General features: G+C 43.2%; 4 protein-coding genes across 5 annotated transcripts; all 4 read right to left on the bottom strand.

Annotated features, from left to right (window-relative positions):
- Window positions 1–429: 429 nt before the first annotated feature.
- On the bottom strand, window positions 430–5,933 carry slu7 (SLU7 homolog, splicing factor). The gene is made up of 15 exons (XM_079352290.1): window positions 5,769–5,933; window positions 5,431–5,587; window positions 4,479–4,632; window positions 4,314–4,394; window positions 4,019–4,183; window positions 3,847–3,912; window positions 3,607–3,738; window positions 3,338–3,435; window positions 3,188–3,255; window positions 1,892–2,031; window positions 1,580–1,741; window positions 1,386–1,487; window positions 1,197–1,274; window positions 979–1,098; window positions 430–893 (listed from the first exon to the last, which is right to left on the bottom strand). The coding sequence occupies exons 2-15, from the start codon at window positions 5,577–5,579 to the stop codon at window positions 714–716; spliced, it is 1,695 nt and encodes a 564-aa protein (XP_079208416.1). The 5' UTR covers window positions 5,580–5,587; window positions 5,769–5,933; the 3' UTR covers window positions 430–713.
- Window positions 5,934–6,535: 602 nt separating this feature from the next.
- Window positions 6,536–20,154, bottom strand: nsd1a (nuclear receptor binding SET domain protein 1a). 2 transcript variants are annotated; one of them, XM_079351914.1, is made up of 24 exons: window positions 20,121–20,154; window positions 19,532–19,709; window positions 18,092–18,954; window positions 17,514–17,655; window positions 17,167–17,339; window positions 15,310–17,077; window positions 15,048–15,163; window positions 14,565–14,781; window positions 14,383–14,474; window positions 14,236–14,295; window positions 13,913–14,140; window positions 13,729–13,821; window positions 13,505–13,628; window positions 13,226–13,426; window positions 12,019–12,198; window positions 10,915–11,071; window positions 10,617–10,822; window positions 10,373–10,485; window positions 9,998–10,267; window positions 9,785–9,901; window positions 9,552–9,693; window positions 9,347–9,453; window positions 9,050–9,248; window positions 6,536–7,876 (listed from the first exon to the last, which is right to left on the bottom strand). In XM_079351914.1, exons 3-24 carry the CDS (start codon window positions 18,935–18,937, stop codon window positions 7,056–7,058), a joined length of 6,372 nt encoding a protein of 2,123 aa, XP_079208040.1. In that variant the 5' UTR covers window positions 18,938–18,954; window positions 19,532–19,709; window positions 20,121–20,154; the 3' UTR covers window positions 6,536–7,055. The 2 variants fall into 2 exon arrangements, with proteins under 2 accessions (XP_079208040.1, XP_079208039.1); XM_079351913.1 differs by having other exon boundaries at window positions 14,565–14,784.
- Window positions 20,155–20,924: 770 nt separating this feature from the next.
- LOC306829589 (UPF0461 protein C5orf24 homolog) lies at window positions 20,925–22,774 on the bottom strand. Its single transcript, XM_079352683.1, has 2 exons — window positions 22,534–22,774; window positions 20,925–22,273 (listed from the first exon to the last, which is right to left on the bottom strand). Exon 2 carries the CDS (start codon window positions 22,268–22,270, stop codon window positions 21,602–21,604), a length of 669 nt encoding a protein of 222 aa, XP_079208809.1. The 5' UTR covers window positions 22,271–22,273; window positions 22,534–22,774; the 3' UTR covers window positions 20,925–21,601.
- Window positions 22,775–23,048: 274 nt separating this feature from the next.
- Window positions 23,049–25,907, bottom strand: atp5po (ATP synthase peripheral stalk subunit OSCP). The gene is made up of 7 exons (XM_079352685.1): window positions 25,805–25,907; window positions 25,460–25,510; window positions 25,255–25,365; window positions 24,867–24,996; window positions 23,798–23,910; window positions 23,433–23,519; window positions 23,049–23,322 (listed from the first exon to the last, which is right to left on the bottom strand). Exons 1-7 carry the CDS (start codon window positions 25,829–25,831, stop codon window positions 23,212–23,214), a joined length of 630 nt encoding a protein of 209 aa, XP_079208811.1. The 5' UTR covers window positions 25,832–25,907; the 3' UTR covers window positions 23,049–23,211.
- Between the last annotated feature and the right edge of the window lie 1,966 nt (window positions 25,908–27,873).

Genomic DNA, 27,873 nt, shown 5'->3' on the forward strand with positions numbered 1-27,873 from the left:
AACCAGTGGCTGTGCAGCAGGTTTCTGAGTATATTGTATGAAATAAAAGGGATAGTCACAGACAAATGGAAGACACTTTTGGGCCCATGGAAGCTGTCGGGAAGATTCCCTCGAGGAAAAATGTTACATTTTGCAGAGGTGGCAAACTTTTTTTATTTTTTGGATAAAAACTATGATCTCCAAACAATGTGATAAAAACTTCCCTGGAAGATTAATGCAATACACTGTTTGTGCATCCAGAAAAGGAACTACTGAGGCTGAGAGGAACTCTTCCCTACAAATACTAGCAAGAGAAAACTAGTGGACTGAAAACATTTGTCAGTGCCCTACTTTTCAGTACTTCCCTTCACTTATTTATACCCACATAAATCCTCATGTAACATTTGGCCCTTTGAGCCTAATACATGCACAAAATAAAATAATCTTCAACACAGTTCAAAATATTCAGATTTATTAAAAAAACAATGCATTGATATCAGTAAAAGCAGGGTCTAAATTACAACCAGTTATTATCGTCCAGCTTTAGCTGAAAAAACCCAAAACGAGATCAACAAAACACTGTACAAAGTTTCTGTCACATCAGTAACAAAACAGAAAGCTCCTGCTTTTCATTTACATGATGAACGTTGAGTTTTATGTGACTGCTTTTCACCGAGCAGCTGCTCTGGTAGAGTCCTTTGGGAGAGTTCAGGGAAGTCAGCAGATTTTTTTTATTACTGTCCCAGGAATGAGGCCATGGGATCCTCTGCACGGCAGCGCTTCATTCTGAACGCCTCCATCTCCTCCTCAGTGGGCGCCTTCACTTCCGTCAGGCTGCTGTACGGCCTCTTCCTCTCATCCAGCTGCATTATGGCGTCCACGTGCTTCACCCACTTGTCCTCAGCTTCCAGTGCCTGGGAGGAGGAAACATAAAAAGGAGGTCAGTCGCCGGCACATCAACCAGGAGATAAAAATGATAAGACGCAAAGATTACTTTACCTTCTTGAGCTTTTCCTTCTTCTTCTCCTCGTCCTCAGACTCGCTGCTGTCAGAGTTGTGCTTCTTATTCTTTTTGCTCTTCTTTTTCTTCTTCTTCTCCTTCATCTTATCGCGATGCATCTGAGGATTAAACAAGTCAACTCATGTTTGATCTCAAGTTTCACCAGAAATGAAAACAGATGATCCACTGAGTCTTGACCCCTCTGGGTTTGTCTTACCTCCAGCAGAGACTTTGGCTCTTCTTCCTCCTGTTGCTCGATGAGCCCCTCTTCAAAGGGAACACAGTCTTGGTTGCTCTTCAAGTAACGTAAACAAACAGGGTGGAAGTTAGAAAAAAACAAACAAACAAAAAACGTGCACTTTCTGTATCAAACCAGGCTTTTCAAACTTTTAGAACATCGACTTACAATTCCAACTCCGACCTCTCCGGTACAGTAACTCTGCTTGACCATGGAGTGACAACACTTGAATCCCCAAAAGCCATCCTTCCAGAAGGAGCCCCAAATACACTGTGGACAGACAACTTCATTTAATACACAGATGACAGTGACTGAATTGTATGGCGTTTAATTAAAGGCCAAGGTGTTCTTATTGTCCTTACTGTATGGTTGTTGATGAGTACATCCTCCTCATACTTGGAGCGTGCCACGGCCTTCTCAAGTCCCTTCAGCACGGCACCGTGACGAGAGTACTCCACGTAGTCCTCCGTCTGGGCCAGGAGCAGCTCCCGAGGTGGTGCGTCCAAGTGCTCTTCACCTCCATACTGTAGTCACACACAGAAACCCAATCAACATCAGGAGAAGAGCACTGTACTCAAACTGCTGTTAAAAAGTCAGACAGGTTGTGTCCCTCGATTTGCACACTTTCACAGCAACCAGCTGCTAAAGGGAAAAAAAAAAAGCCAGCTGCATACCCTCTCCAGGATGCCGTCCCTCAGTTTCTCTTTGAAGTCCTCCTTCTTCACTTTGAAGGATTTGTGGAGCAGCTCCAGCTTGGTGGGGTCGGCCTGCAGATGCACCTCAGAGCCTCTCTCATAGGCCTCCCAGGCAAACACTGTCGATGACAACACGTTCAGTCAACTGCTTTTACACACGTTGTAAAAAAAGGTCACCTGCCTTTGTTGTCTCATCTCATATCCTTCATTTTATACAAGAACAGTTTGTTTTACTATCTGCAACAAACTGGTGGTATATTGCATACTGTAAAATACTGAGTATTAGACCGGTATATAACAGCCGTCTCCTGGAGAGAAAAAAGGTTCAAACTGTCTTCCTGCAAGCGTATGTCCCTTACGTTCAGTGTCTGTGCAGCTCTTTAGGTACCATCTGGTTTTTCTCTTCACCAGGTAGAGTTTAAGCTACAGTACGCTCGTTGAGCGCTCAGCCTACAGGTGGAGCGACAGCACGCAGGTCGGTCACCTCGCTGACTTGAATTGAGGAGAAGATGTTTAGAAGTCTGTTCTGCATTGCAATGTATCCCAACTCACTTTGCATTACACAACGAATGGGCCACATTTTCAACGCTGTGCGGTCGCGTGCAGTGGGCGACGGTGGCTTCTGCTGCACTTATGGTCATGACAGTGTGTGTCAGCATTTTGACTAGTATAACTTACTAGTGTTTTATCTCGTCACTTCAGAAAACACGTTTTTCCAATGGAGGCAGTGGGAGTTTGATGCTCCCGACTGTAACCATAAATAATCCTAGTAAAGGCCAAACGTCCTCAGTGCTTCAGTGGATACACTCCATATATTTGATCATTGTACAATAACACTAATAACATACGAGAAAGTCCACCACCACGTCATTAGGATGTGATGAAACTCAGTGAGTGTGATCAATATAAGAAAATCAAAAGCCAATCAAATAGTTACAATCATGTAAATGTACAAAAACTCTAATGTGACTGGACCTTTAATTCCTAAAATCTTTTAGATATTTAAATGAAAAAAACCTAGACTTCATCATAAAATTTAAAAAATGTTGACCTTTTTATTTTCAGTGACGCATTTTGATGGGAATTTGAAAATGAATGCTTTTCTTTAAGAAGTTTAAAAATAGAGGTTTTCATGACAGCGTCTCGTTAATGTGTCGTTTTGTTTCCATGGAGCACGACACCCGCTAAACCTGAGACACACAGACATCGAAGGCTTCCATTCTGAAAACCCTGCAGATCTGTGAAAGAGCTGAGCAGTTCTCTTTGATAACTCACGCTGTGTTGTCGCCATGGTGATTGTGTCCCCAGAATAGCGGGCAAAGTTGTCTCCAGCGTATCCAACCCTGTCACACCAAACAGATGAAAAGTTATTGCAATGGAAGAGGATAACGTCTCTTCTGATAGAATAGCGTACGAGGAACGTACTCGTCGGGGTTCATGCCAGTGTTGGAGTACGGGTTCTCTCTCATGGCTCGAGTCTTTGGATCGTAGTATGCCGAGTTTGGATCTAAATTCCTCAAGTACTGCGAGAGACAGAGGAAGACATGTCAAATAAAACTGTCAGCTCTGACAGTGGAAAACAGAGACAGCGAAAACGGTTCACCACAAAATCACAAGCATCATTCCATTCAGCGGGAAAGAAGACGAGCAGATCAGCATGACAACAGGTTGATGTTTCGAAACGTGTCGCTCACTTTAGCCGTGTCCTCTCGGATACGCAGATTCCTGACTGTGATTCGTCTCTTGGAGTCGAAGTTTTGACCCGGCATGTCGATGTCGTCCGCGTATTTGTCTTCATCCTCGTCTTCACTGTCGTGCTCCCGCTCCTGCGGAGGACGGGGTTCAAAGGGATGACAAGTTAGCCCTCGGAATAAAAAGGGACTTTATTGCTCGAATTAGACACCAACACATTTGAAGCGTAACAGGATGCTCACAGTTGGGTCCAGTTTTCCAGAGGCCAACTCGTCCTGGAGCTTCTGTGCCTTCAGAGTCCTTTTGGCCTGAGAGGCAGGAACATAACACAGGTCAACGGGGAGTTAGTATGTTGGATTTTGTCATGTCGAAATGTCAACGCTCCACAGTTAAAGGGAAGTCTTACAAACCTACCAGATCTACTTTGGCGTACTCTTCCACGATGCGCTGGTGCTCCTCAGGATCATACCCGTTCCAGCGGTCCCGCTTCCCATCATAATCCAGGTCAAGCTGTAACTGAGAATGTTCATCTGGCGCTATGCCAGTGCCCGTGAACTTCGCCCCGACTTTTCTCGGACGCTGAAGACATAAAAGGGGAGCGTCGGAGATGAACGTTATGGAATCTACATCTGATTCTTTATACTGCAGGATCAGAAAGGAATTTAAGCTCTTGTAATGACGACAGTGAAAGTTTGTTCATCACTTTTACCTCCAAGCAGTCTTTCTTTTTGTGCGTCATCGCACCGCAGTTTTCACACGCTCCCTTACGAAATTTAGTGGTGACATTATTCTGTTTGATGGAAAAACAAAACGTGATTCACTTTGAGCTTTCTTTCATCAGCAAGGGGAAACTGACTAATTGGTTCCACCTTACCTCTTGCACTCCTCTCTTGTACCACTCTCCAATGGATGAATACTGCTGCTGAATCTCACTCTGTGGTCTCTGATGCTTTAACGTTGGCCTTTTGGAAGGGTCGATGTACCACGGCACTGATGAAATATACTGTGGGATATGAGGGTTAATGTCCCTGGGAAAAGGAAAAGGAGAAGGGGGATGTTACACGACTTGTTTTTATAGTAAATAAGACACACATGGAGGAGGACAGAATGCTGTAGTAGTGATGTGCAGGATGGGGTTGCACAATTTTGTAAGAATGATGTTTGCATGCACGACCGCCAACTGCAAGGACACACGGTTGTTTGCGTCTTCAAATCAATAAGTTCATGTTTAGTTCGTTTGATGCTTGTTTTTAGACGTGCTACTGTTTTCATTGAGCTAAACCGACAGCCTCAGAAGTCAGCAAAGAAAACAGTCACAAATTACGTTTGGATGGTGTGAGAGAGCAAATGACCTGAAAATGACGGTTTAGTGCTGCTGCTTACTGATCATTATAAAGCAGTCTACACATCATTATCTGCTGTACAGATTACATCCAATAAAGAATTTAATGAGAGAAAAAAAACAAGCACCATCTTCCCCCTGATTGTATCAGGACACATTGACACTGTCATGTATTCTTTATAGTAACAATAACATAAATAACTATCAAATATCACATGCTTACTGCAGGATGAAATACATCTGTTTCTCTCTAAACTTTAAAATGTGTCGAAGCAAACACTTCAGCATGACTTTAAATACAGAACTGACTCTACAAGTTAATAACTGTGCTCAGCTGGATGTAGAGAAGTGTTATATGTTATATTTATGAATACACATTAATCATTCCTGCTGCCTGCTGGTTAGTAAGACTCTTTATTATTCAGAATCAACAAGCTGGGAGCTTGTATTCAGCTCCTCCACGGAGCACACATCAGGAACTTACTTTCCCTCCTCGTCGACCTCAGCTGGAGCGTTTCCCAGCTTCCTCTGCTCCTCCAGCTCCTTCTTCTTCCTCCAGTCCTCCCGGGTCATCTTCTTGGGCTCATCCAGACCCACAATCCCCTCCGAGCTCACAGTGGCCTGCTCGGTCATGACTGAGCCTAAGACACGGGAACAACAACACAATATTAGGCTACCAATGCAGCCTGTAAGACAGACCCTAAACATAATATAACGACTATAACATTTAGTCTGTCTTCTCTGATGATCCTAGAGGGAGCAGATATCTTCACCAACGTGAGCTAACATACACTTTAATGTGTGTTTACCAACTTTGGTTACCTTTTAAGTTCCCACAAAATACCCGGCGGTCGTTATTTCATCCGTAGAGCGACGCTGCTTTTTAATTTAATGTTTCGTATTGCTGCGTTATGTTTTTGACTACAACACGATGGTCGCCATTTTACGTCAACTACCAGTTACGTCATATCCGTTCTTCTTCTATGGTGTTGACGTCACGAAACGTAACGCAACTACTCGTCGAGCGACGTCTAGCGGACATAGTAGGACTTACAGTCTGTAAGGAGCAGGTGGTGAAAAAGGATTGTTGCATGTTGTCAACACTTTTTCTTCTTTGAGTAAATGTGCACAAGTGATTTTTCCACCCCCCTAAGAATTTAAAAAAGACAGCATTTATAAAGATCACATAGGTGCACATATTCCCACTCTTTCCCGACACTTTGCCGGAAATAATTGTTGTTGGAGTGTTGGTCAAGCAGAGTGTTGGCCAAAGCATCAATTACTTTATCTTTAAGCAGTACAAAAACTATAAAACATTTATTTTTTACCGCCTGTTTTGACAAATTGTTTTTCAAACAGTCTTGCGATATGTTGCCAGATGTAACTGTAAGACTAACAGATAAGTGCGGTGTTTTATTTTCAACTAAGTTGGTAAGACAGCAGTGCTGGATGCAACGATAATAAAATAATATAAAAACATAAAAGTTTTATCAGTGATGTATTTAGAGATTTCTTTTTTTCCGTGCCTTCGTCCTGACCTTCCTGTGAGGAGGAAAAAAATAAATACTGAATGAACACAAAGAACCAGCTGTTTTTAGTGAGTAAGTCAAGATGACTCCAGTGGGTTTTATTTTTGTATTCCTCAGAAGCACCAAGCAGACATGTTGTGCTTTAATGTAACAAAGACCAGTGAGAACACTACTTTGATAACTCATGTTGTCAGAAAGATTAAGACAGTAACCATAGTGTAAGATGGCGTTATGATGACAGTTTGGTCAGGAAGAACTTCTCACCTTTTCTTATATTCCAAACATTAAAAAAGACCAAAAATGTAAACAATGTCGAGACAACAAACGAAGGGACAAAACAGCACCAGACATGAAAAAACATATAAACAGAAGTATAAAGAGACAGACTGAGTCAGTCCTCGAGCCTTAGCACCAGTACACCTCCCCGCTGAGAGTCCAGCAGTGTGGGGACAAGAAGGCAACGCAGTACCAAAGTGAAGGCAGTGATGCATTCAAGTAGGTACCAAACTCTTTAATAGTCTATTACTGGTTGTGTGTCTTTTGAGAGCTTTTCTGAGTAGTTATGCAGCAGTGGACTGAGTCACTTGTCCTCGTCCTCCACTCTCCCCCACTCTCCCGAGTCCTCCTCATCCACCTCCCCGTCCTCCTCATCCACCTCCCCGTCTTCTTCATCCACATAATCATCACCCCAAGAGTCAAACACATCCCCCCCCTCATCATCCTCCTCCTCCTGGTCCTGCTCCTCCAGATCAACTCCATACTGCTGCTCATCCTCCTCTTCCACAATCTCCATCTCCTCCTCTTCCTCCTCTGCTTCTTCTTCTTCTTCATCATCATCGTCGTCGTCGTCATTATCATAATCATCGTCTTCGTCATCAGCGTCTGCCACTTCTAACCCGCACACCTCGCCGTCCTCCACCTCGCCATCCTCTCTCTCATTCTCAGAAGAGGCGGACATGGAGAACCCTTTATCGTCTGTGAGATAAGACCTGTTAGAAGGGATGAAGCTGGAGGTAGCAGTCTTTGTGTTGATGTAGAGACGAGGAGGAGGAGGAGGAGGAGGAGAACCTGGCCCAGCCGCTGCAGCATGACCGGCAGGGGAGGTGATGGGAGCAGAATGGGCTCTTCTTGAGTCTGGGACCAGCGAGACAGAGACAGATGCAGTCTCCGCACTGGGAAGAGTGGAGGTCATGTTGGGTGCATATTCCCGGATCTCCCCCGGTTCCAGGGGGTCGGGCCCGCACGGGTCATGCTCGCTGCAGGACAGTTTGCCGTCCAGTTTGGAAATGAAGAGCATTCCTTCACGGTGCTCTTTACAGTACGAGCTGGGACACATCTCACAGAATGACGCCGCCTCTTTTCCACAGATGTCACACTGGTGCCATGGACACTCCCATCGCCCTGTAGAGATCGACATCATTGGTCACTTATCAAAAAGTATGCTGGCTTTTTAAGGGTTTAAGGTGAAAAACCTGTTAGATACCACAATGAAGTATTTTAAAGCTAATAGTTTTCTCCTTGAGATATTGACGTAATAAGCAGAGATATAAATCTCTAGATAGTCACTCTGCTTGGATGTTCTGTACTTCAGTAAAATGCTGGTTTTGAAGATATATTTGTTCTATCAATATTTCGCCCTAAATAATCTCCTCCTCCCTCTCGGCATCACGCCGAGCGGTCGTCCACAATCAAACATTCATGCCAATCAAGTTCGTTGTCAGGCTTCAAAACGTAGAACGGTACATGAAAACAAAATGAAGCCTTGGCCTAACTTCCTTCTTTATACAAACATAATTATGCTGCTTAAATTGATATCAGCCCTGAAGGTTTGTTTTTTTTAAGCTTGGACCCAAAAAGTCCATTTCTATTTTACTCAATTCAATTTCAGCCCAAATGGAAATCCAATTATGCTAAAATTCAAATTTACAAAGATAAAATATAGATTTTGTTTTACTTCTGTACATAATTTCATTGATCATTATTAGTTAAAAACAAAGACAACTACATTTATACAACTAACAAAGCCTCGATAAACGTTGAGCCCTTTTCATATTTCCAGTTCTATTTGTGATATTTTTACAGTCCTGTTTTATCTTGACTTCAATGTGAATATCAGAGAGGCAAGATGGTGGGATCGAGTCAAGACCAAGTAACAGAGGCGTTGCACAGGGGTGAGGTGGGATCACTGGGAAGCAGCCGGGTAGGCTGGGCAAAGCTGCACTGTGTGTGTGGATGTGGAGCCACTGTTGTTTATTTACACGTTGTGTTTCCCCCACGCCGTAATGCAACACAAAAATCACAGACTGGGATACCATCGGCTTTTCTACTACAAGAGCGCTATTTGGTGTTTAAAATGAATGATCTCTTTTCTTCCCTGTTATAAGCAGTGATCTTAATCAGACTGCCTGTTCAAGGCGCTACATTTACACTCCTGTGTTACATCTATGGAGCTCTTCAAGAATTCAAGAGAAGGAAGAAAAAAAAAAAAAAAATCAACCTTCAGCTGTAACACTACTTCTAAAGGGTGTTAAGTCATCTTAATGTTAACACTAACAGCCCACCACCTCTACTTGCCTGCAGGTCTCTTGGCCAGGTTGAGACAGTCAGCGTGATAGACCTTCGGACAGCCCAGCTTCTTACAGGACACTATCTGACCTCCGTCACCACAGCTGAAGCACTCGTCCTCCCTCTCCTTTGTCACTTCTTGCTTCGTCTTCTTCTTCATGGAAACTCTCCTCTTCCCTTCCTTCGGTTTCTCTGCTGACGGCTGGTTCTAGAGAAGGGGAAAAGCACACGGATTGTCACAAGCTTATCTAAATGGTGGAAGAGGAGTTCTCCAGTCTTTTCATCATTCATCATGCCGACTCTTACTTTAGGCCGAACACCGAGGAAACCGCTGCAGTTCGGTGCTCCACATTTACAGGCAGTTTTCCCGTTTCCAAGACACTCCAGGTTATAGTTGAACTTAAGCTCCTCCCCTAAAGTGCATGAGATTAGATTACATAAATTAAGTTACATTTATCCTGTGCGACGATTGATAAAATAGCAACACTGTGGAGGAGGTGGTCACTCAAACCTTGTGGGATGTCTTGTAGCGCAAACAACCCCACCCTGGTGTCCCCATTCACAGTCCACTTTTGAGTCTCACAGTTTGGCTGGCAGCTGTGGTTCATGAAGCGAGCCTGGTTCCCTTTGGGCCCGGCATCAATGATCCGGTCCTTGGAAAAACAAAAGCAGACACCAGTTTGAACCGAACATTCAACCTTGATGGTGACTCCAGTGTCTGTTGCCCAGCTGTACCACACTCACCTTGTCCAATGTGAGCATGTAGAAGTTACAGATGTCGTTCTCCTGGGCGTGTCTGATACGGGCTCGACATTCCTCTTCGTCAATCACCTCTCCCACGTATTCACTCACGAAGGCTCCCTAAATAGCGACGGGAGCGAGAGGTTAACAACACATTCATGCGAGTATTGCACTTCAGCTGTCGCACATGTCGCCACCGTGTTGCTTCCTAAATACCTTCTTTATGTCCGACAGGCCCCGTAGACCCCAGCCACACGACAGCGTCCTGTAAATCTCCACATTTGTGTACTCTCGCTTGGTGAAGGCCTGGTTCTGACAGCGCTCCCCTGCCGCACACACCTGGGGGTGGCACTCGTACATCAGCATGCGATTGATGCACTCGGAGTCGATGCCGCACGGGTTCTCGTCAGACGCCTTGCAGTTACAGCGCGGGATCTCCGATAGGTCAGCAGTGATGATCTGCACCTTCCCTATCGGCCGGTTGACCTGAGAGACAGAGACCAGGGCGTGATTTTTTTTTATTTTTATAACCATCATGTCGCTAGACTGCGCTGTAGTGAGGCTACAAAGGAACAGATTGTGTGTATGTACCTTGATGTGCCTGTACGGAGGAGGCTTCTTGTCGTTCTTTCTGTCCTCCTGAAGCTGCTTCATCTCTTTTTCTGCCTGAAGCTCTTTGAACCGCTCAGCTGCTTCACTCAGGGCTACGAAGACAACAAACAACTCAAATATCAGCCTTCACCATAATGACCTTAAATTGAAAACATGATATGAATCCATACATCAGGAACACAATCTTTATACACGTATACAATCATTGGACACCACTACACACCCTTTTTGTACACTGCGTCTGCACCCTTTCCCATCTTCTCGATGTTGTGAGTGTCACCCTCCATGTAGGGGAAGACTCTCGCCTGGTACGTCCACACGAAATCTTTGGAGCCAAAGAATTGCACCGGGAACTCTCCCACCTCATGTTTCAATCTCAAGATGTTATTTGGGACGTCTTTAGCCATGCAGACCTCGGCAGGCCACCACCTAAAGAGTCCCATCAGAAGTCAGAAATACAAACACAGGGAGCTCTGATGTCGCTGCGCGTAAAAAGGGAAGGCGATGCCGCGTGGCCTTACCTGTAACGCCCCCATTTGACCCACAGTATATCTTTTATGCGAGGCCTCTTCCCGGCCTTGCAGTCGTTGCAGAACCAGCTGCCCTGAGGCATCTCCATGTTCAAACACTCCTGATGGAAGGCAGCAGGACAGGCTTCACAGCACAGCAGACTCCCCCCTAAAGAACCCAAGAACAGATTGATTACATGGATTATTCAAGTTCAAACAAACGTTTAACAACGTTTCAGAAAAAAAGAAGCAGAAACTGTGCACATGAGTTGAATGTGAATGATATCGATTGTTGTCTGTTTTTTTATGGCTGTAGCTTTTCTCACTTTGTGGGACAAATAAAGTTCATCTTGAATCTTTTCAGATGTAACCAGTTAAGTCAACACCAATGAAACCACATGTTGGACATATTCCTGCATTAATGATCCCGAAGCAGACCCTGGTGCAGATGTAGAGCACAAACGGAGAAAAAAAAAAAAAGATAAACAAGGCTGTATTTGATTGGGGAAAAAATACGAGGCAGAACGTTTCATTTACAACACATAATGCTGCCCTGAAGAATAAGAACCAATCATGATACGCTTTTTGAAAACAGCCACTTTTATGAGGAGTTTTTAAAGCAATCGTCATCATATTCCTGTGGTCCAAGAAGTCCTTAAATCATTTTACACTTAACCTCGTTTTTCACAGTAGTAAAGCATCTGGTGGTTAAAACAACCAGTTAAAGGCAGGGTAGATCATTTTCTCCAAATACACTTTATAAGATTTTGGTTGAAATTGTCTTTAGATCCTGACTGTAATTAATAATACATGTGCTCTGAAAAAATCTGTAGCAGTTTAAAAGTAAAAACTTCGACCAATGTCGGCACTCGACCACGTTTTATTGAACCAATCAAGCCTCTCTAACTCATGCATGAACGAGCCCACACTCAAAGCATGAGCTGAAATCCACTTGTGGACCAATGGCGCTAGTGCATGTAAGCGAAGGGCGGGGCTTTTGAGGGAGCACAGAGGGGAGGTGGGTGAGTGAATACAGAGAACGGAGAGGATGCTACTTTCAAAATCATTTTAGTTTTCTAAAATTGACAACCCTGCCTTTAAGCGACGACGACTTACCCTCAGAGCAGACAAAGCACCAGCTCACGTTGATATGTTCGTGATTCTTGCAGCCTTTGCGGGGTGTGAAGTGGTTTGGACAGAGGAAGCTGTTGTTGGAAAGCACCAAGCTGCCTGCTGCCATACAGTTATCATTGGCATGATAGGCCACAGGGCAGCGAACGCATCGCGCCAAACGACCTGCGATTGAAACACAGACGCGGAGAGAGAGACAGAGTGAGCGTCATCAACATGTATTTAGGTTTCGTAACAAGAACTAATAACACAGTGTTTCCTGTACACTGAATGCTTCATGCAGCTTTTTTTCTACAATTTGAACTTGTCTGACTGAAAATAAGACTTTTTAATGTTATGAAAATAAAAAAGTACAACAAACGCACATGAGGAATGGATTTAAGAGTGCCAATTTTAACCTCCACTGTTACGAGGACATTGGGCTGAAATCGTGTGCAGCTGGTGATTCTCGGGGTAAGATCGAACACAACACACGCTACCGTTTAAAATCAGTAGGTGACGTTACATGAACAAACATGGCAGCTGACGGGACATATTTCTTCAATAACACGTGAACAAAGAGCCGCCTCTTCGGGTGAAACTGTCCGTTTATTCAAAGAGGTTTACTGGTCCAGACAACAAAACACGTCTGATCACAAAAACTAATGATCACTTACGATGTGCGTGTAGCTGATTAAGTTGAAATAATTCAACTGAGTAACATATGTCAGTGAAAGGCAGCTGTTGTGTCAGATATTACTTCATCAAGCGATGTGTGTAGCTCTGTGTGTGTGTGTGTGTGTGTGTGTGTGTGTGTGTGTGTGTGTGTGTGTGTGTGTGTGTGTGTGTGTGTGTGTGTGTGTGTGTGTGTGTGTGTGTGTGTGTGTGTGTGTGGTGGTAGTAGAATAGACTTTGGTGAAAACAACACACAGTAATTAATGGTGCTAATGGTGCTCAGGGATGCATTATTAGACCCTTGTGCTAACACTGTTACAAGGAAGGTACCAAAATGTAATCAGGGCTACCGTTTAACCTTTGTTCACTTCATTCATGGGATAAAAAGAATAATTGTCGGCACCATGATAAATATCCCAATGATTTACTGAGTCGCTTCCTGACTAATGTATGATGCTGCAAAAATGACGGCTTCAAATGTCTGTGGTCATTTTCCAATGGCATCATGCGGTTTGTACTCGAACACAGTGGAGCTTACCTTTCGAGTTGCAGATGTTGAGAGGGTTGGTGATGTGGCAGGACAGACACACATGCAGGGGGCAGCGGAGGCCTTTGTTGTGTGGTTGTGTTGCCGAGTACGCAAGTATACAGTCAGCGTGGTAAAACTTCCCGCACAGTGGTATGATGCAGCGTTTGACCCCATTACCAGACTTCTTACACACAAAACACAAGTGGACCCCTGAAAGCCATCGAAAGTATTCAGTGAGGAATCATTTATGATCACAGACAGAATCAAGACCGGCATCAAGGCACCCACCAGCTTTGCATTCACCGCAGAAGAATTTTCCCTTTGGAGCGGCTGACAGGCCGATACACTGCAGGTGAAAGGCTCCATAGCAGTGTCCCTCACACAGCACCAGGTCTCCTGTCCTCTCACACACCTGCACAGACACAAACACTCAATGAGATACATCCTGATATGATACCCGTCATCATTTAAGGATGGCTCATATGCAGGAAAAAAAAAGAAAATCATCTGACCTGACAGACATTCTCCTTTAAGGTCGTAGCACCTATTTTCACTTTCACATCCACGTGGGAAGAGAAGGTATCATTCAAACCAATGGACACGGCCTGCGAAAGAAAGACATTTTTACTGAAGAGAATGTAATGTTATCGAACACAAAGCTACAAATTATTATTACTGATCTGCAAACATGCACACCTCAGGTTTGGGTGTTAGTGTTCCAGTGTGTTCATTTTGTTTCTCATTGATGCTACACGCCTCCATCTCTGCCTCCCGCTTGGGGGTCTTTGATCCTTGGGGGCTAGGAGGTGTGTTTGGAGAGAGGACCCTGAGGCGATCTTTGACGTCGGAGTTCTGGGAGGAAGCAGCGTGGGAAAGAGAGGAGGATCCAGCAGGTGCAGGCTTCTCTTTCTTTGAAAATCCAACCTAGCATAGGTGATATTTTATGCCGTCAGGATCGTTGAGATCGACACATTGTTCGAAAAGACGACAGAGACATTATGATTGTGCTTTTGTGGTACCTGAGTTTTTTTGGCCGACACATTTATCTCTGCAGCATCTCCACTGCACCGCTTTGGCTCCTTTAATACAGACAGACGTAACATTTGTGCTGTTCCAAAACACTGACAGGAATAGTTTGTTAGTTCAGTAGCAGATTCCAAACATACCTTCTTCTTTGTTGGAGCTGCAGATACTTCTTCTATTGTACACTCCAGCACCTTCTGTAACAGCTTCCTTGGCCGCTTTCTTTCTTGGGTGACTGATGAAAATAAATATATTACACATCTGGCACACACCAAGATAGTTTATATTGGCCTTAAAATGATATACAGTCCAAAGAGTTATTTACCTGTTGCAGGAGGTAGATCCGTTTCTACTACTGCCTCTGTGTCAAGTAGGGGTTGTGTTGAGGTTGGAGATACTGAGGGTGCTACAGGAGAGAGTGCATCATGAGATGGACTCTGTTCCAGCTCGGACAGGGCCTCGGCGGGCTCCACAGAAGACGAGGATGAGGTAGTCGTTCCTGCTGTGGTGCTGACATCGTGAAGCGCGGCCATCATCGATGTCTGCTGTGAACACATCGGGCAAACGGAGCACCAATGAGTATGTCCTTCGAACGCGCCGTTCCCGTGACATTAGAGATTTTACGGGAATGAAAAAATCTTGATTTGTATCTAAAATGATGTCGCAAGAACACGATAAACGATGGAAAGATCCAACTATTTGTACAAACATTCAGAATGGTGTGCTTATTGGGGTAATATAGATGTGTTCACTTGGAAACAAAATATACACGGTAAGTCAACTGAGAGAAAAAAAAGGGAACTCTTACCCATTTGGAAGACTCTGAGGTGTGTTTCTTTGATTTTTTTTTTTGGGCAAATATTTGTTCATACTCCTCCGTTGATTCGAGGAGCCTTTTAGTTGGTTTTCGGAGGCGTTTATTCTCTGAATGTCCCAAAGAGAAACAACACACATTTATAAAATACAAAACGACAGATTTGAGCTTCATCACACAAATGTACAGGTTTAGCAATTCTTCCTCATTGTGGTTTCTCCGTGAACAAACGCAACTCAGCAGTTACGCGTCTTACCGGCTGCGCTGCCCGTGTCTGAGCCGTGCGAGTCGTTCTCTTCCCTTTTCTCGAAATCTGGCGACGCTCCCACGGAGTAAGACCCATTCATCTCAGCCGATGCCTTGCTAGTAACTTTACCCGGATCGACAGCAGTCTCATCCACCAGCTGCCATCGTTTCTTTGGAGCCACGGCGGATCCCGGGTTCTTCTTGGGGAAGCGGGCCGTAGGTTGAGCTGACCCAGGATCAGCTAAGTCGGCGTGGCCACTAACAAACCCCCTGCCGTAAGCCAAGTCCGCCAGGTCCATAGACAGGCCTGGTATGCTGAGTTTAAGTTTGGCGGGAAGTTTTTGTTTTCTGTGCTGCTTGTCTGCACCTCCAGTCTTCAAGTGAACAGGGAAGTCTTCAAAGTGGTAGGTGTCTGCTGACATGATAGCTTTCGTCCTACTCTTGGCTTTTGAAGCTCTGTTTTGGCTCTCTCTTTTAATCCCTGGAGGGAAAAAATCACCAGAACCCTTCAGCGAGTCTCCCCCTGTCGACGTAGGCATGACCAAGGGTTCCTCTTTGATCAGGACTGGCGACGGTGGCAGAGTGAGGGGTTTACCTTCCATTTCTCTGGTATCATGCATGTCCTTCAGGAGCATGAGAAAGGTACTGAATTTATAATTCGAATCAGGTTGGAATGCGTTCGACTCAGAGTCACTGCTGTCGTCCTTCACCAGAGATTTAAAAGTCAGCTCCTTCGGATCCTGGAAGGCCTCCATCGGAGACAGAGATGAGGATGGGGGGGATGAGGAGGGCAGATCGAGCTTTTCCATCTTAATTTGAACAGGTTGCACTGTGGGTAGACTCGAGCTGAAACTCTTTGACTTCATCATTGAGCCGTTATGAATGCGTTTCTTATCAGGCTTCCTCGCACGTCGTCTTGGAGGGCAGGACGCATTGCTGGGTGATACCCAGTGAGGAGAGATTTCATCTTCGATGGGTGTATGAGTAGGTGCATTATCAGGACAATTAACAGCCGGGGCATCTGTTAAGTTTTGGCTAGTAGCCAGTGCATCTTTGATATCCGTCTCTTCCTCTGCTCTCAGAGCCCGAGTCATCAGACCACTGCTGGCAGGAAGTTCCATAGAGTGCTTTCCATTTGAACTGCTCGACAGGTCATTGCTCTGCTCAGAGTTCGTTTCTTTTGATGTCTTTCTATTGAAAATACGAGAAGGATCAGAAGAGTCGACAGAACGACTTGCTCTTTCGGTAAACTTTGTTTTCGTTGAACCCTGTTCTGTCCGGATGAAACTGTCAACATTCTCTGTCGGAGACGACTCCGTGCGTTTAGGACGGTGCAGCATTGGGACTGACTCCAGGTCTGCGTAAGGTGAGTCCTTTGGCTCTTCTTTCAGTGCACGATTTGTAGTATGAACCTGATCCACAATGTTTGTAATTATAGATCCCTCCTTTGAACCGCCAACTATGTGTCCAAATATGTCTGACAGACATTTCTTTTTCTTCTTACAGAATTTGCTCTTGTTGGATTGAGTTGCAGCAGGGTCCTTGATGAGATAAGGCTCATTTCCTTTGGGGCCTTTAAAGGGTGAATGAGTTTGATTCAGATCCATAGAGACAGAGGGAGACTCCTGTGGCTTTTCAGCACAGACTGGGCTGGGCACACGCTCCTCTCCATTGACAGACAATGAAAGAACGCTTCCAGTATTCCTTTGTCGATGTTGGAGCAGATACTCAGCTTCTGCTACACTGACTTTCCACGCAGTCAGTAAGCTTTTCGGTATCTGTCGAGAGTGGAAAAAACTTGTAATTAAACATTCACAACGTTATATGTGAGATCTGACGAGAGATTTTTTTTTTTTTACAAAATTACCAAATATTTGTAGTTTTTCTCCTTCTGCTTCCCTCTTCGTCTGAGTACTGGAAGCTCTTCAAACTTATGGCCTCCTTCAAAAGGAAGAATGGCAGTGCCTGGGACCCAGGCTCTCTCCGCTACGTCCCCAAGCATCTCCAGAAAATACATCCGACAAGGACGAGGACTGGGAACTGAAAACACAATTAAAAGTGGACTTATTCGTTACCCTGCTTGTATTGTACAATTCCTGAGATCAGTTTTTAACTGTCAGCTGGCCGGGGGAGTTTCCAATAACAATCTGAAAATAAAATCCAAAATCATATCAAATCCTTCAACATCACTCGTCTTTACCAATGAAAACTTACCTTTCATCTTAGTGTGGGTCCCATTGTCCGGGTCACATGTGACATGGCAGGGCCACCATGGCCGTCTGTTAAATTTAGCCCACACCAAGTCCCCTTCCACGTGTTTCACAGCAGGAAGAGGCTTTTTCTTTGGGCTGTTTGACTAAACAGGACATTAGAACATATGTTAACGTTCCATGTAGAAAACCCAAGAACTTTATGTCATTTTTTTTTTTTTGGTAGCAAAGTTCCATCTGGTCATGATTGAACTAAAACTATCAGTAATAGCAAATCAAAGGAAAAAAATCTTCATGTGCATTATTTGCTTTGCAGGGTAATCCTAATACTTTGTTTTCTCATGGCCATATTTAAAACTCACTTCCTCCATCGGGGTAAAACTGATGACTGAAACATCAATTCAATTAGACGGTCTTTGAAACAGTTTAACAGCAAGCAGCTCCGATTACAACTAAATTAAAGTGTAATATCACTGTCATGCATGTGCATGGTGGCTTACTTTCTCCCTGGAAAACAAAAAACCCTGACCTTGGTTGTAAAAAGCTTTTAAAGTAATTATCTGGGTGATGCTTAAGACTCACATTGGAGTTGGTCCTGGCTGGTGAGATAAGTCCAGGGTCAACAGAAGAGGTAAGTTCATCCTCACTCAGTGATTCCTCACCCAAACTCCAACCATCTCTCATAGTGATGTCCGGCAGTGCGCTGGGGCTTAGTGTAGGGTTGAGTTCGGATATAGTTTTGGACATCAGGTTAAACACAGTAGGTTTGTATGTTATTTTATTCCCCCCTGAGCTGCATGTGGTCCTGCTGTCAGAAACAGTCCAGTCCTGACTCAACTTTGTGGGGTGGTGAAATGGCACCAGCTCGTCACTACTACAATGCCCCCCCTCTTCATCCTCCTCCTTAATGTCACTGCTGTCAAACAGTGTGGACTCAAAATGCAGGCAGCCATTGGGGATGGGAGAGCAGCGCTCAAAGTTGTCCAGACTGTTAGGGGAGAAGCCATTTCTTCTAACATCCTGCAGCGTCTCCAAGGACTCTATGTCTTCATCACCTGGAGAGAGAGGCAACTGGACCGAGGGTGCCTCGAACTCATCATCACTGATGGGGCTTGCACAGTGGAAGTGGTTGTTGGGATGGAGGTCCTTCTCCAGGTCAGGCCTGCTGACCACAGTGTTCAGGTCGTGCAGCCTCCTCAGGGGATTGTAGCAGTGTGACCGGTTAGTCTGGTTGTACCCCAGTACAGCAGGCGGTTTGATGCTGGGAGATGGCAGCTGCACAGCTGACTGTTGATCTGACCCTCGCCTCAAGATACCAAATTGGTTTCCATAGGAAGGACTCACAAGACCATTGTGGGGCCTCAGCTCTGGCTGGCCTGAACCAAACACTGAGCCTACCCTGACAGGCGGTCTGTGTGACTGATTCATGTTGTCACGGCTGTATCCTGGCAAAAAAAAAAAGAGGTTGGTTAGGCAAGTCTTTCACTCATCTGTGGATTCTATGAAGGCCTGTTTATTTTATTAATTTTCAACAAAGCATGCAGACACACTGGACAGAAAAACATTACAAAAATAAAGCAGCATTTATTACAGAGTCTGACAAAAACCTAAAAAGGAGCATACCAGCCATGGACTTCGCATACACATACACACACACACACCTACACACACACAAATAAGCCATTGCATGGCCTCCATACTAGAGGCCGGTCGAGCCAAAACGGAGAACACAAACCACTGGCTCTCTCCTCTTTCACATTTCATTCACAAACAGTCAGAAAATCGCAGCACTTCGTCCGGTGTGTGTGGGTCCTGATGACTGTCGTTGACTCGTACGGTCAATGGAGGAGCGCTGAGGTTGTGTTAGAGGTGGTGACACAGAGCCATCACAGACACACACTGAGAGAGGCTCGCACAAACAAGCTACAGCCATACAGAGGAAGCGACTATAAACACACACAAAAAAAAAGGTGCTGGTCGCCTTTAAGTTCACAACACGTGGAGAAAGGCGAAAAAACTCACCATTTGGAGGACGGTCACCGTGAAGCCAACAGCGGATGTTTGAGAATGTAGCACAAAGCGAGGGATTTTCTCGGTTTGAGAGAGCGGATCTGCACAATCCAGGCTGCAGCAGCAGTCGTAGTAGGCCCAGGCACAGCTCTCATTCTCTGCACTTCATCGCCTCATCAGCGGCGGCCCCCTGAAAAAAAAAAAACTGTCACCTTAGATACAAAATAACAATTGTATCTCCGGTGCGCTGCAACATCATACAGCGGCGAATACCAGTGTCACCCCCGGTCCCCCTATCATCCACAGCAGCTTATTTACAACATGCTTTTTGCCTGCTGTCGAAGTGCCCCCGGTTATGTTAAAACAAGCCCAGGCTGACTGTGTTGGTGAGCAGCAACCAATCGGCACTGCTACCCAACCCCCCAGTCTGCAGAGGGCCGTGACACTCACCCTGCTCACACTCACACGCACGCGCGCACACTTGCAACCACTCACGCACACAAGCATTGACATGCGCGTGCATGTGCGTCCAGGTGAAGTTTCTGATAGTCGCTGGTTTAAAATACAAAAACAAAAACAAACTAGAAGATATTGTACTCACACACGAATGAATGACCTGTATGTGAGATTTGCTCTATTCCTGCGCCTCTCCCACGGTGAGTGTGACTGCAGGGTCAGTGATTCAGAGATCGAAACAACAAAATGATAGTGCGCACGGAGCCACACGGCCTCTCCGACCATTCCAAACTACACGCGCCATATTGCCTCTACTAGAGTCCTCTGACATGAGGAAACAGGCCGCTAGGAGCTCAGGAAAATGAGATAAAAGAAGGTTGCTCTTCATGTGTTATAAATGCGGAGTGATTGCGATTTAAACTGAAGTGTCGTTCCACAGTACGCCCTCACATGACATGTATGAGGGTTTTAGATGCGCAAAAATAAAGCGCTCAAACTTCGAGAGCACAAAAGGCTCGTTGCGGTGGGTCAGTCCTAAAGATGAAACAAAGAGCATTCAGCACACACACGACGATCTGAAAGGAACTTCAATCTCTGTGCGGGTTTTGATGGCCCCCACATAACGTCAGGGTTGTTTTGCGCAGATCTTTGAATGTCTCTAACCTTTAATGGTGAATGATCCGGAAGAAAAAACAGATAGATTCCACAAACCGTATTCACACACCCTTATGCACCAGATGTGCAGCGTTTACAATAAAACGTGGCCTCTAGTTGAAGACTTTTAACCAATCCCTCGGATCAATATGTGGGGATGGTTTAAAAAGCGGCCAGCGCTAGGTTGTTTCATTTTAGAAGGGGTAAATAGAGTTAGTTTTATTTTATTTTTTATTGTCTACGAGCCCTCTAGTGTCCGCACAATGAATAACACGGTTTCGATTTGGCAGACAAATTAAGTGGAAAAGACTTTTATTTTGGTTTCACATACATCACATAAGCGTTTGTTACATATTTCACAAAACTTTTTTTTTTTAAGTCAGTTTTTTGTCATGAACATCATCGCAACATACATGTACACTTTGAAGTGCTTATCAAGTGAGTTTGGGAACAAAACACTGCTATCGTTAGAAAACATAATAAAAACACACAAAGTGCAAAAGAACAAATTCTTTATATTATGGATTGATTTTTTTTTACCAGCTCAATTAAACATGTGTCATAGTCTTCCCATTTTAGGCAAGATGTGGGATAACGTCACAAAGCAAAACACATAGTGGACTGGACAACACAGATAAGACAAGTACATATCCACATAGTCATTATGTTCAAGAAAAAAAAGCTGAATTGGTTGGCTGTTTGTACTAAAATGCAAGTTTCAATGATGTAGAAAATGTAGAAACCAAAAATATCAAAGTGGAGTGAGAGAACATAATCAAAACTAAAAAGGAAAAAATGTAAGAGGGAAAACTCAGAGGTCTGAAACCTAAATACATTTATTGCAAATACTGGTGTAATTATGCATGCATTTCAGTTATAGGGTGTGGATAATGTCAAACAATGTACATTGGAGATTTAAGCAGAGCCAGTTTTTGAGACTCAGAGTTCTTTTGTCACTCAAATGTTTCCCAGCTATTCACTGGCTTCATCTACTTTACCACTGGGCTCACAGAGGGGTCTTTTCTCCATCATGTTGTATGCAAAAGATGGAACATCACAGCTAGTGAAGTCCAGTTTCTTAGGGACACTACAGTTGCTAAAGTCAAGTTTCTTGGCGCTGTCACAGTCAAACTCAAGCTTCTTGAGCCGAGCTAGACTTTTGATGCTGCCGGGGGGCCTGCCGGGGCTGACCTTGTATCCTGCTGCTTTGGTTGTACCAAGGGGCCTCCCAGGGCTAGTTTTAAACCCGGCTGCTCTCGTTGTCCCAAGTGGGCGTCCAGTACTTGTGCGATAACCAGCTGACTTTGTGGTTCCTGATGGCCTCCCTCTCCGCCCTGATTTCACCATGCCCTTCTTCTTCTTAGAGCCATCTGGTCCTGCATCCTCACTGTCCCCGATCCTCACCGTTTGGATCTCAAAGTCAGTCTGGTTTTCTTGCATTTGACATGCCATGGCCTTGTGCATGCCCTGTGGTAAAGGGGCTAGGCCCGCAAGGGACAGCTGCAGACCATGGGCTGTGGCAGAGGGGTAGAATTTGTTGGATTGGGTGCTACATAAATCAAAGTGGCTGGCTGGATGACAGTCCTCTGCCAGCCCACTCATACAATAGTCACTGTTGCTGCTGGTCACTTGATGCATCATTTTCTGTAGGAATTCAGAGTACAGTGATTAGAAAGGAGGGGTCACATAAGCAGCACCTTGACAAACACAATACCAAAAAAGCATTTCGAGATGGTCCCTCTTGCTGGAGCAGGCAGGCCTTATAGCGTTAGAACACATGTGATGTCAAGACAAAGACAGTTTGAGCTTGCAAAATAAAACTATAGGCCAACGGTATGTACGTATATGCATGTTCTTCTCACAATACTCAGCTATTTGTATAACGTAAAATGAAATCATCGTACCTTATTTGTTGGATGGTTGACTAGAAAGGGTTAATTTCGAATCGGATACATTTTCTTTCTCTTGCAGCCCCATCATGATTGGAAACGCGCTGCACAAACTACGACCTGGCGTCCATCATTTTGACTTCAAGCGAAACTGTCGTTTCTGTTGCCTATTAAATGCTCATTTAATCCTAAATGTAGAGGTTAAGATGAGAGAGGCAGCCATTTTCGCCTGGAAAAATAATGAAATAAAACAGGATGCGTGATCCGCGCATGCGCACAATTGAATTCAGGAACCGCAGGAGACAATAATGGTCACTTGCATTCATGGAGTCTGCCAAAATAAGACTACATTATAACGAATTTAAATGCAATTTGGACTCAGTTTATTCAAAATATTTCAAACACCAATCCAGGAATAACACACGATGACAAATGAATAAGGCAACTTACTAAACTATGTCTATCATCATCACTGGTCTAGAAACAGTGTAAGTAGCACAGTAAAAACAAAGATTAATGACAATACCAGATCAGCTTCCATTTTTGTATTTTATTAATGTGTTTTATTACATCAACCTGAACAGACACTGGATCAATGGAGCAACTGCAGTGCTAGAACAGGTAGCAATATACATTTATCAGCATTTCCCCCAATGGTTGTTTCCAATCATTTTCAAAATCAGTCCACAGGACTTAAGTTTCCTTGATGAGCTTGGTCAGCTTCTGAATCTTTGTTTTGGTGGACATGTCAACATACTGGTCTCCGATACTGACGATCATGCCACCCAGGATTGAAGGATCCGACTAGGAGAAAAACAAACAATAACAGTTAAATTCATTGTTTGTGGTTAGACAGTTATAAAAACTGCTGAGTGGTTATTTAAATGTTTCTTGGAGTTGCGATGACACAATACCTTTGTTTCAAGTTTGATAGTTTCACCCTTCTGAAGGAAGCCGTTGAGAGCTACTTTCAGCTCAGCAAGATTAGCTGCATCTAAAGGCTGTAATGGATAAGTGTATATATATATATATATATATATATATATATATATATATATATATATATATATAGAGAGAGAGAGAGAGAGAGAGAGAGAGAGAGAGAGAGAGAGAGAGAGAGAGAGAGAGAGAGAGAGAGAGAGAGAGATTGCAATAAAAATAACAATCCATTATTTATAAGTGAAAGACATAATATAATGATGTTAATGGAGGCAAAGATTTTTTACGTGTTGGAGACTGAACAAGGATTTTCTTACATGCTTGTTCATTTATTTCATACCTGAGCAGTAGTAACGGAGCAGATGACCTCTCCACGGTGTGCGCTCATCATCTTTTCAAAAGCGCTGATAACGCTCCCAGTTAAGGGGAGACGACCATTATCAGCCAGAACATCTACAAAACAAAAAAAGAAGATGTATTGCCATGTGACGTACGACTTGCGTCTGTGCAGCACAAAAAAACAGCCCTGAGTTTAGAAAATAATGTGGTGAGATAAAAGTGTTCACATTTTCTCACATCAGTTTAGTTTGAGTAATATGTTGTTTGTGATTCCATCAAACATGTTCTGATGCACAAACACATTTTATTTAACCGATGGCTTAAGATAGCAATACTGCTTCCAATGCAGCTTTAAGTCTACAAATGTGAATTATAAAATAGGCAAAAACTAGTAGTATTATTAACATTTAACATTTTTTATTTTGTAGAGATTTGTCAATGGAAAATTGGAGTCTAGCGAGAGAGTGGGGAATAACATGCAGGAAAGGAGACACAGGCCGGATTCAAAACCAGGCAGTCCGCTTCAAGGACAATACTGTAAACTAACCACTCGGCCACATATGAACTCCTGCTGAACTAAATCCTTGCACATTGCCGATCCTTTACTTAAAAAGCCCTACACACAACAGAATGGTTTGTAGGTCTGTCATGCAGGTTTAATCTTTAGGTCTGACAATCGTAAGCTCAATGTGACCTCCACAAGTCCTCCAGGGGTCACGGACACCAAAGCAAATTCATTACATAGAAAAAAAAATTAAAGTCTGATTTCCTAATAATTTTACGATGTACTTCATGTGTGTTGGTGTTCTATGGCCATTATAAGTCACATAATTCGTAAGCGCACGTAAAATTGCTTAGAAATAAATATTTGTTTCGTCTGCTTCCTTTTGCCTCTACACCTACAATAAACAAGTAAATGTCACTTAAATGTCTACACTCCAGGCTATCATCTAGATAGTGCAAAGCTAAGGCAGATGCAAAAACCCTTAGTGTGTATGGGACTATTATGAGAAGCATAACAAAGAGATATATATGAACAAATAGAGCAGCATTACATCAACACTACTTACTGATGAGGTTGACAGTGATGGGGGAAACCTTAGCCTTCGCAAGAGCATCTCCAAAGATCTTCATCTTGAGACTGCGCTTGACATGAGGATTCATTACAATGCTTGAAAGCTTGGAGTCTTTGATCATGTTCTGAAGAAGAAAAGAAACAACAGTAAAAGACAACTAACTATATGTGTGTGTGTGTGTGTGTGTGTGTGTATTAAAACAGCTGGTTAGAAGTGGCGTGCATTGAATAATTTGTATTAAACTTAAATATTAAGTTAAAAACCATATCTGATTAAGACTTTTAATTTTTTTTTACCAATTACATTTCTGAATATATAAAAAGAGATAACTAAGAGTGAAGTGTTGAGGACAACACTGCTTCCAGGTCTCTGTTGGACTTACAGAGACATTTCCCAGCTCCTTCTCCACCTGGTCCAGTTTTTTCTGCTTACTGGCAGCTGAGAACAGAGCGGTGGCATAGCGGCCCTCAACGCCATACACCTGGATGGGGGGCTAGAGGGAGATAAACACATCCCATTTATCAAATTACAGTGACATATTATGATCAAATCTGCCTGCAGCGTTAAACAACGTTAACTTCATTTACCCTCATCAGTTTAGCAACCGGTCTGGTCACAGACGTGCTGAACTGACGGACCTAAAAAACAGAAAATGTATCAAATCAGCACAGGGAAAACACGACTTTTTAGCTGATTAACTTGTTGGGGTTTTTTGCACGCTCTGTACCATTTACGTTAAAGACAGCTAGCTTGCAAGCTAACGTTAGCAGTCATTCAAGTGCAAATCCTCGTGTGAATTTGTTTGACATTCAATACAGCCCCCCTCGTCTCCAGGGCACATTAACTACATAATACATGTTTTTACCTTATACAGAACAGGGTTAGGAGTATGAATGGAGGACTTAAATGACAAAAATCATTGAATGTCGTACCTGCTGTCCTAGCATGAGTGCTGCCATTTTCTCCTACAGCTGTCCAAAGTAGAAAGACTCAACTGCGCATGTGCGTTTGAGAGGAAACCGTCTCGCGGACTCTCTTCTTGTGGGTTATGTAGTCTTTTAGATTTGGCGCGTTCTGACCTATTTTTCAGTCTATTATGGTTCTGACACAGGTAAAAATAAAATAAAAATAAGGCTATCAAAGGGACACATGGATTGAAAAGTTAATCTTCTTGCTACCATCAATGTTCAGACGCATTTTAGCTCGCAAGTTATGAAGAACCATCTGTAGTCTAAATAGTGTTGTACTTTATTTTTAAAGTAGGTATCCAACATTTAGGACCTGAATATTGGATACTGTGGACCTAAAATTTAGGTCCACAAATTACAAAAAAAGGTAATTGATTTCATTAGTAGCCTAACTTAATAACCGGATTATTAAAATACATGAGTTGTGTTTCAGCCACAACAAACTGAGGTTTTGCGTTAACTAACTAAGTCTGAGAGTCATGTTATTTACTGATAACTGTTTTTGTTGTGGGGCTACAATAGGCTACTTTCCAAACTGACCTTAAAGAGACTGAAGTGTTTGTTTGCCCATTATTAATCGTTTGTTCCGTCAAAATTACAGGCGATTAGGCTGAAAAAAATGTAGGCCTAGGCTATTAAATATGTATGAAATTAATCTTGACAGCAGTGTTACAGTTAGTCAATTTTGTGAGCTTACAAACAACCGTTCTGGGCTTAATGATTACATGGGCTACTATTTTGTAAATGTTTTCTATGAATAGAGAAACTGTTTCTAAATATTTACAAAACCCCTCCACAAATTTCATTTCAGCTGTTGTCCTGACTGTTCCTGATTCTGCCAGTAGAGGGCAGTAGCCTGCACCAAGCAAACACTAAGGAGGCGCAACTCCCCTTCTGCCTTTGAGACCTCAAAAGTATTACAAGTTAGTCATCAAATGATTAAGAGTGATCACAAGTCAAAACGTACTTCTAAATAATTATACTCCCTATCTTTTGACGATTATTACTTACAAAATACTGAGTGGATATTTTCCCCAAGTATTACATTTCCCCAAATAATTGTTTAGTAGGCTCAACATTGTGATTTCATCTCAAAATAGAGGCTTATTGTATCGATACACTTTAAATCCAAGTGGTAAAAAGCTGTCGTGCTAGTTAAGAGTTAAATCATTTTCACTCTTAGTGCCTCTGGCTCTAGGTCCGATCACTCAGCTGATAAGGCCTCATGCATTCTGAGCTAACCAGTTGCAGCTAATATCAACATAGCAAACACTTTTACTCCTTCAACTCATTAACTTGTGTCTTGCAAATTAATTAAAAATTGTGGGTTTTCTTCACAGCATGTAGGGTAACTTAATGATTTTTGTCATTCGTGTTTACTCTGATATCACTACAATTCTACAACATTGTGTATCTTCAGTTTTAAATGGTACAGTAAAAGGCCATCCTTCTGTTTGTAGGAGTTTGTGCATAGAAAAAAACCCTGTCCCTCACCACTCCTTTTATATCTTTTTTATGCTCAGGTTTTTAACTCTGCCTGATTTTAACTGTCTGACTCTTTACCATTGTTTTTTTGTTTTTTATTATGGTAGCACTTCGAGATTTTATTTGAAATGTAAGTTGCATTATGAATAAATCGTATCATTGTTATGAAGTCTGAAGAATCAGATTTTCACTTTCTGTTTAGAATCCCGGGCACATAGTTCTCTGGGCTAAATAAGAGAGGGACCATGCAGCTTGTTAAAGTATGTAGTTTAAAAGCCAGCGCCCATGATGGTAGGCCTACATGGTATAACAGGCTACTGCACATGGCATAGGTTACCTGCACATTTATAAGGTCACCCATGGTAAATGTTATTCAGATTTTTGAGCAATATGTTGCCAAATAGGCAATTTATTTTTCACGTAAGACTTTGCTTATTTTAGTAAGACAATGTCAAACCATTTGCGCATTAAACAACATGCTCTTCTATATGCGGTCCATATATCACACACAAATCTGTTGCTATAGCAATGAATTCAAAATGGCCATT

This window comes from Symphodus melops (assembly GCF_947650265.1).
Source record: "Symphodus melops genome assembly, chromosome: 9".
In the NCBI taxonomy this organism is placed as follows: Eukaryota; Metazoa; Chordata; class Actinopteri; order Labriformes; family Labridae; genus Symphodus; species Symphodus melops.

What these genes read in the sequence shown, in the direction of transcription:
- slu7 (XM_079352290.1), bottom strand. Translation starts at nt 5,579, where the DNA reads ATGACCGAGCAGGCCACTGTGAGCTCGGAGGGGATTGTGGGTCTGGAT. An exon ending in CACCATGGCGACAACACAGC is followed by an intron (nt 2,032 to 3,187) that starts GTGAGTTATCAA and finishes TGTCATCGACAG; the next exon opens with TGTTTGCCTGGGAGGCCTAT. An exon ending in TACTCATCAACAACCATACA is followed by an intron (nt 1,488 to 1,579) that starts GTAAGGACAATA and finishes GTCTGTCCACAG; the next exon opens with TGTATTTGGGGCTCCTTCTG.
- nsd1a (XM_079351913.1), bottom strand. Translation starts at nt 18,937, where the DNA reads ATGAATCAGTCACACAGACCGCCTGTCAGGGTAGGCTCAGTGTTTGGT. An exon ending in CACTAACACCCAAACCTGAG is followed by an intron (nt 13,822 to 13,912) that starts GTGTGCATGTTT and finishes TTTCTTTCGCAG; the next exon opens with GCCGTGTCCATTGGTTTGAA. An exon ending in CAACATCTGCAACTCGAAAG is followed by an intron (nt 12,199 to 13,225) that starts GTAAGCTCCACT and finishes TTTCAATCGCAG; the next exon opens with GTCGTTTGGCGCGATGCGTT.
- LOC306829589 (XM_079352683.1), bottom strand. Translation starts at nt 22,270, where the DNA reads ATGATGCATCAAGTGACCAGCAGCAACAGTGACTATTGTATGAGTGGG.
- atp5po (XM_079352685.1), bottom strand. Translation starts at nt 25,831, where the DNA reads ATGGCAGCACTCATGCTAGGACAGCAG. An exon ending in CGGTTGCTAAACTGATGAGG is followed by an intron (nt 25,366 to 25,459) that starts GTAAATGAAGTT and finishes ATCTCCCTCTAG; the next exon opens with CCCCCCATCCAGGTGTATGG. An exon ending in CTATCAAACTTGAAACAAAG is followed by an intron (nt 23,323 to 23,432) that starts GTATTGTGTCAT and finishes TTTTTCTCCTAG; the next exon opens with TCGGATCCTTCAATCCTGGG.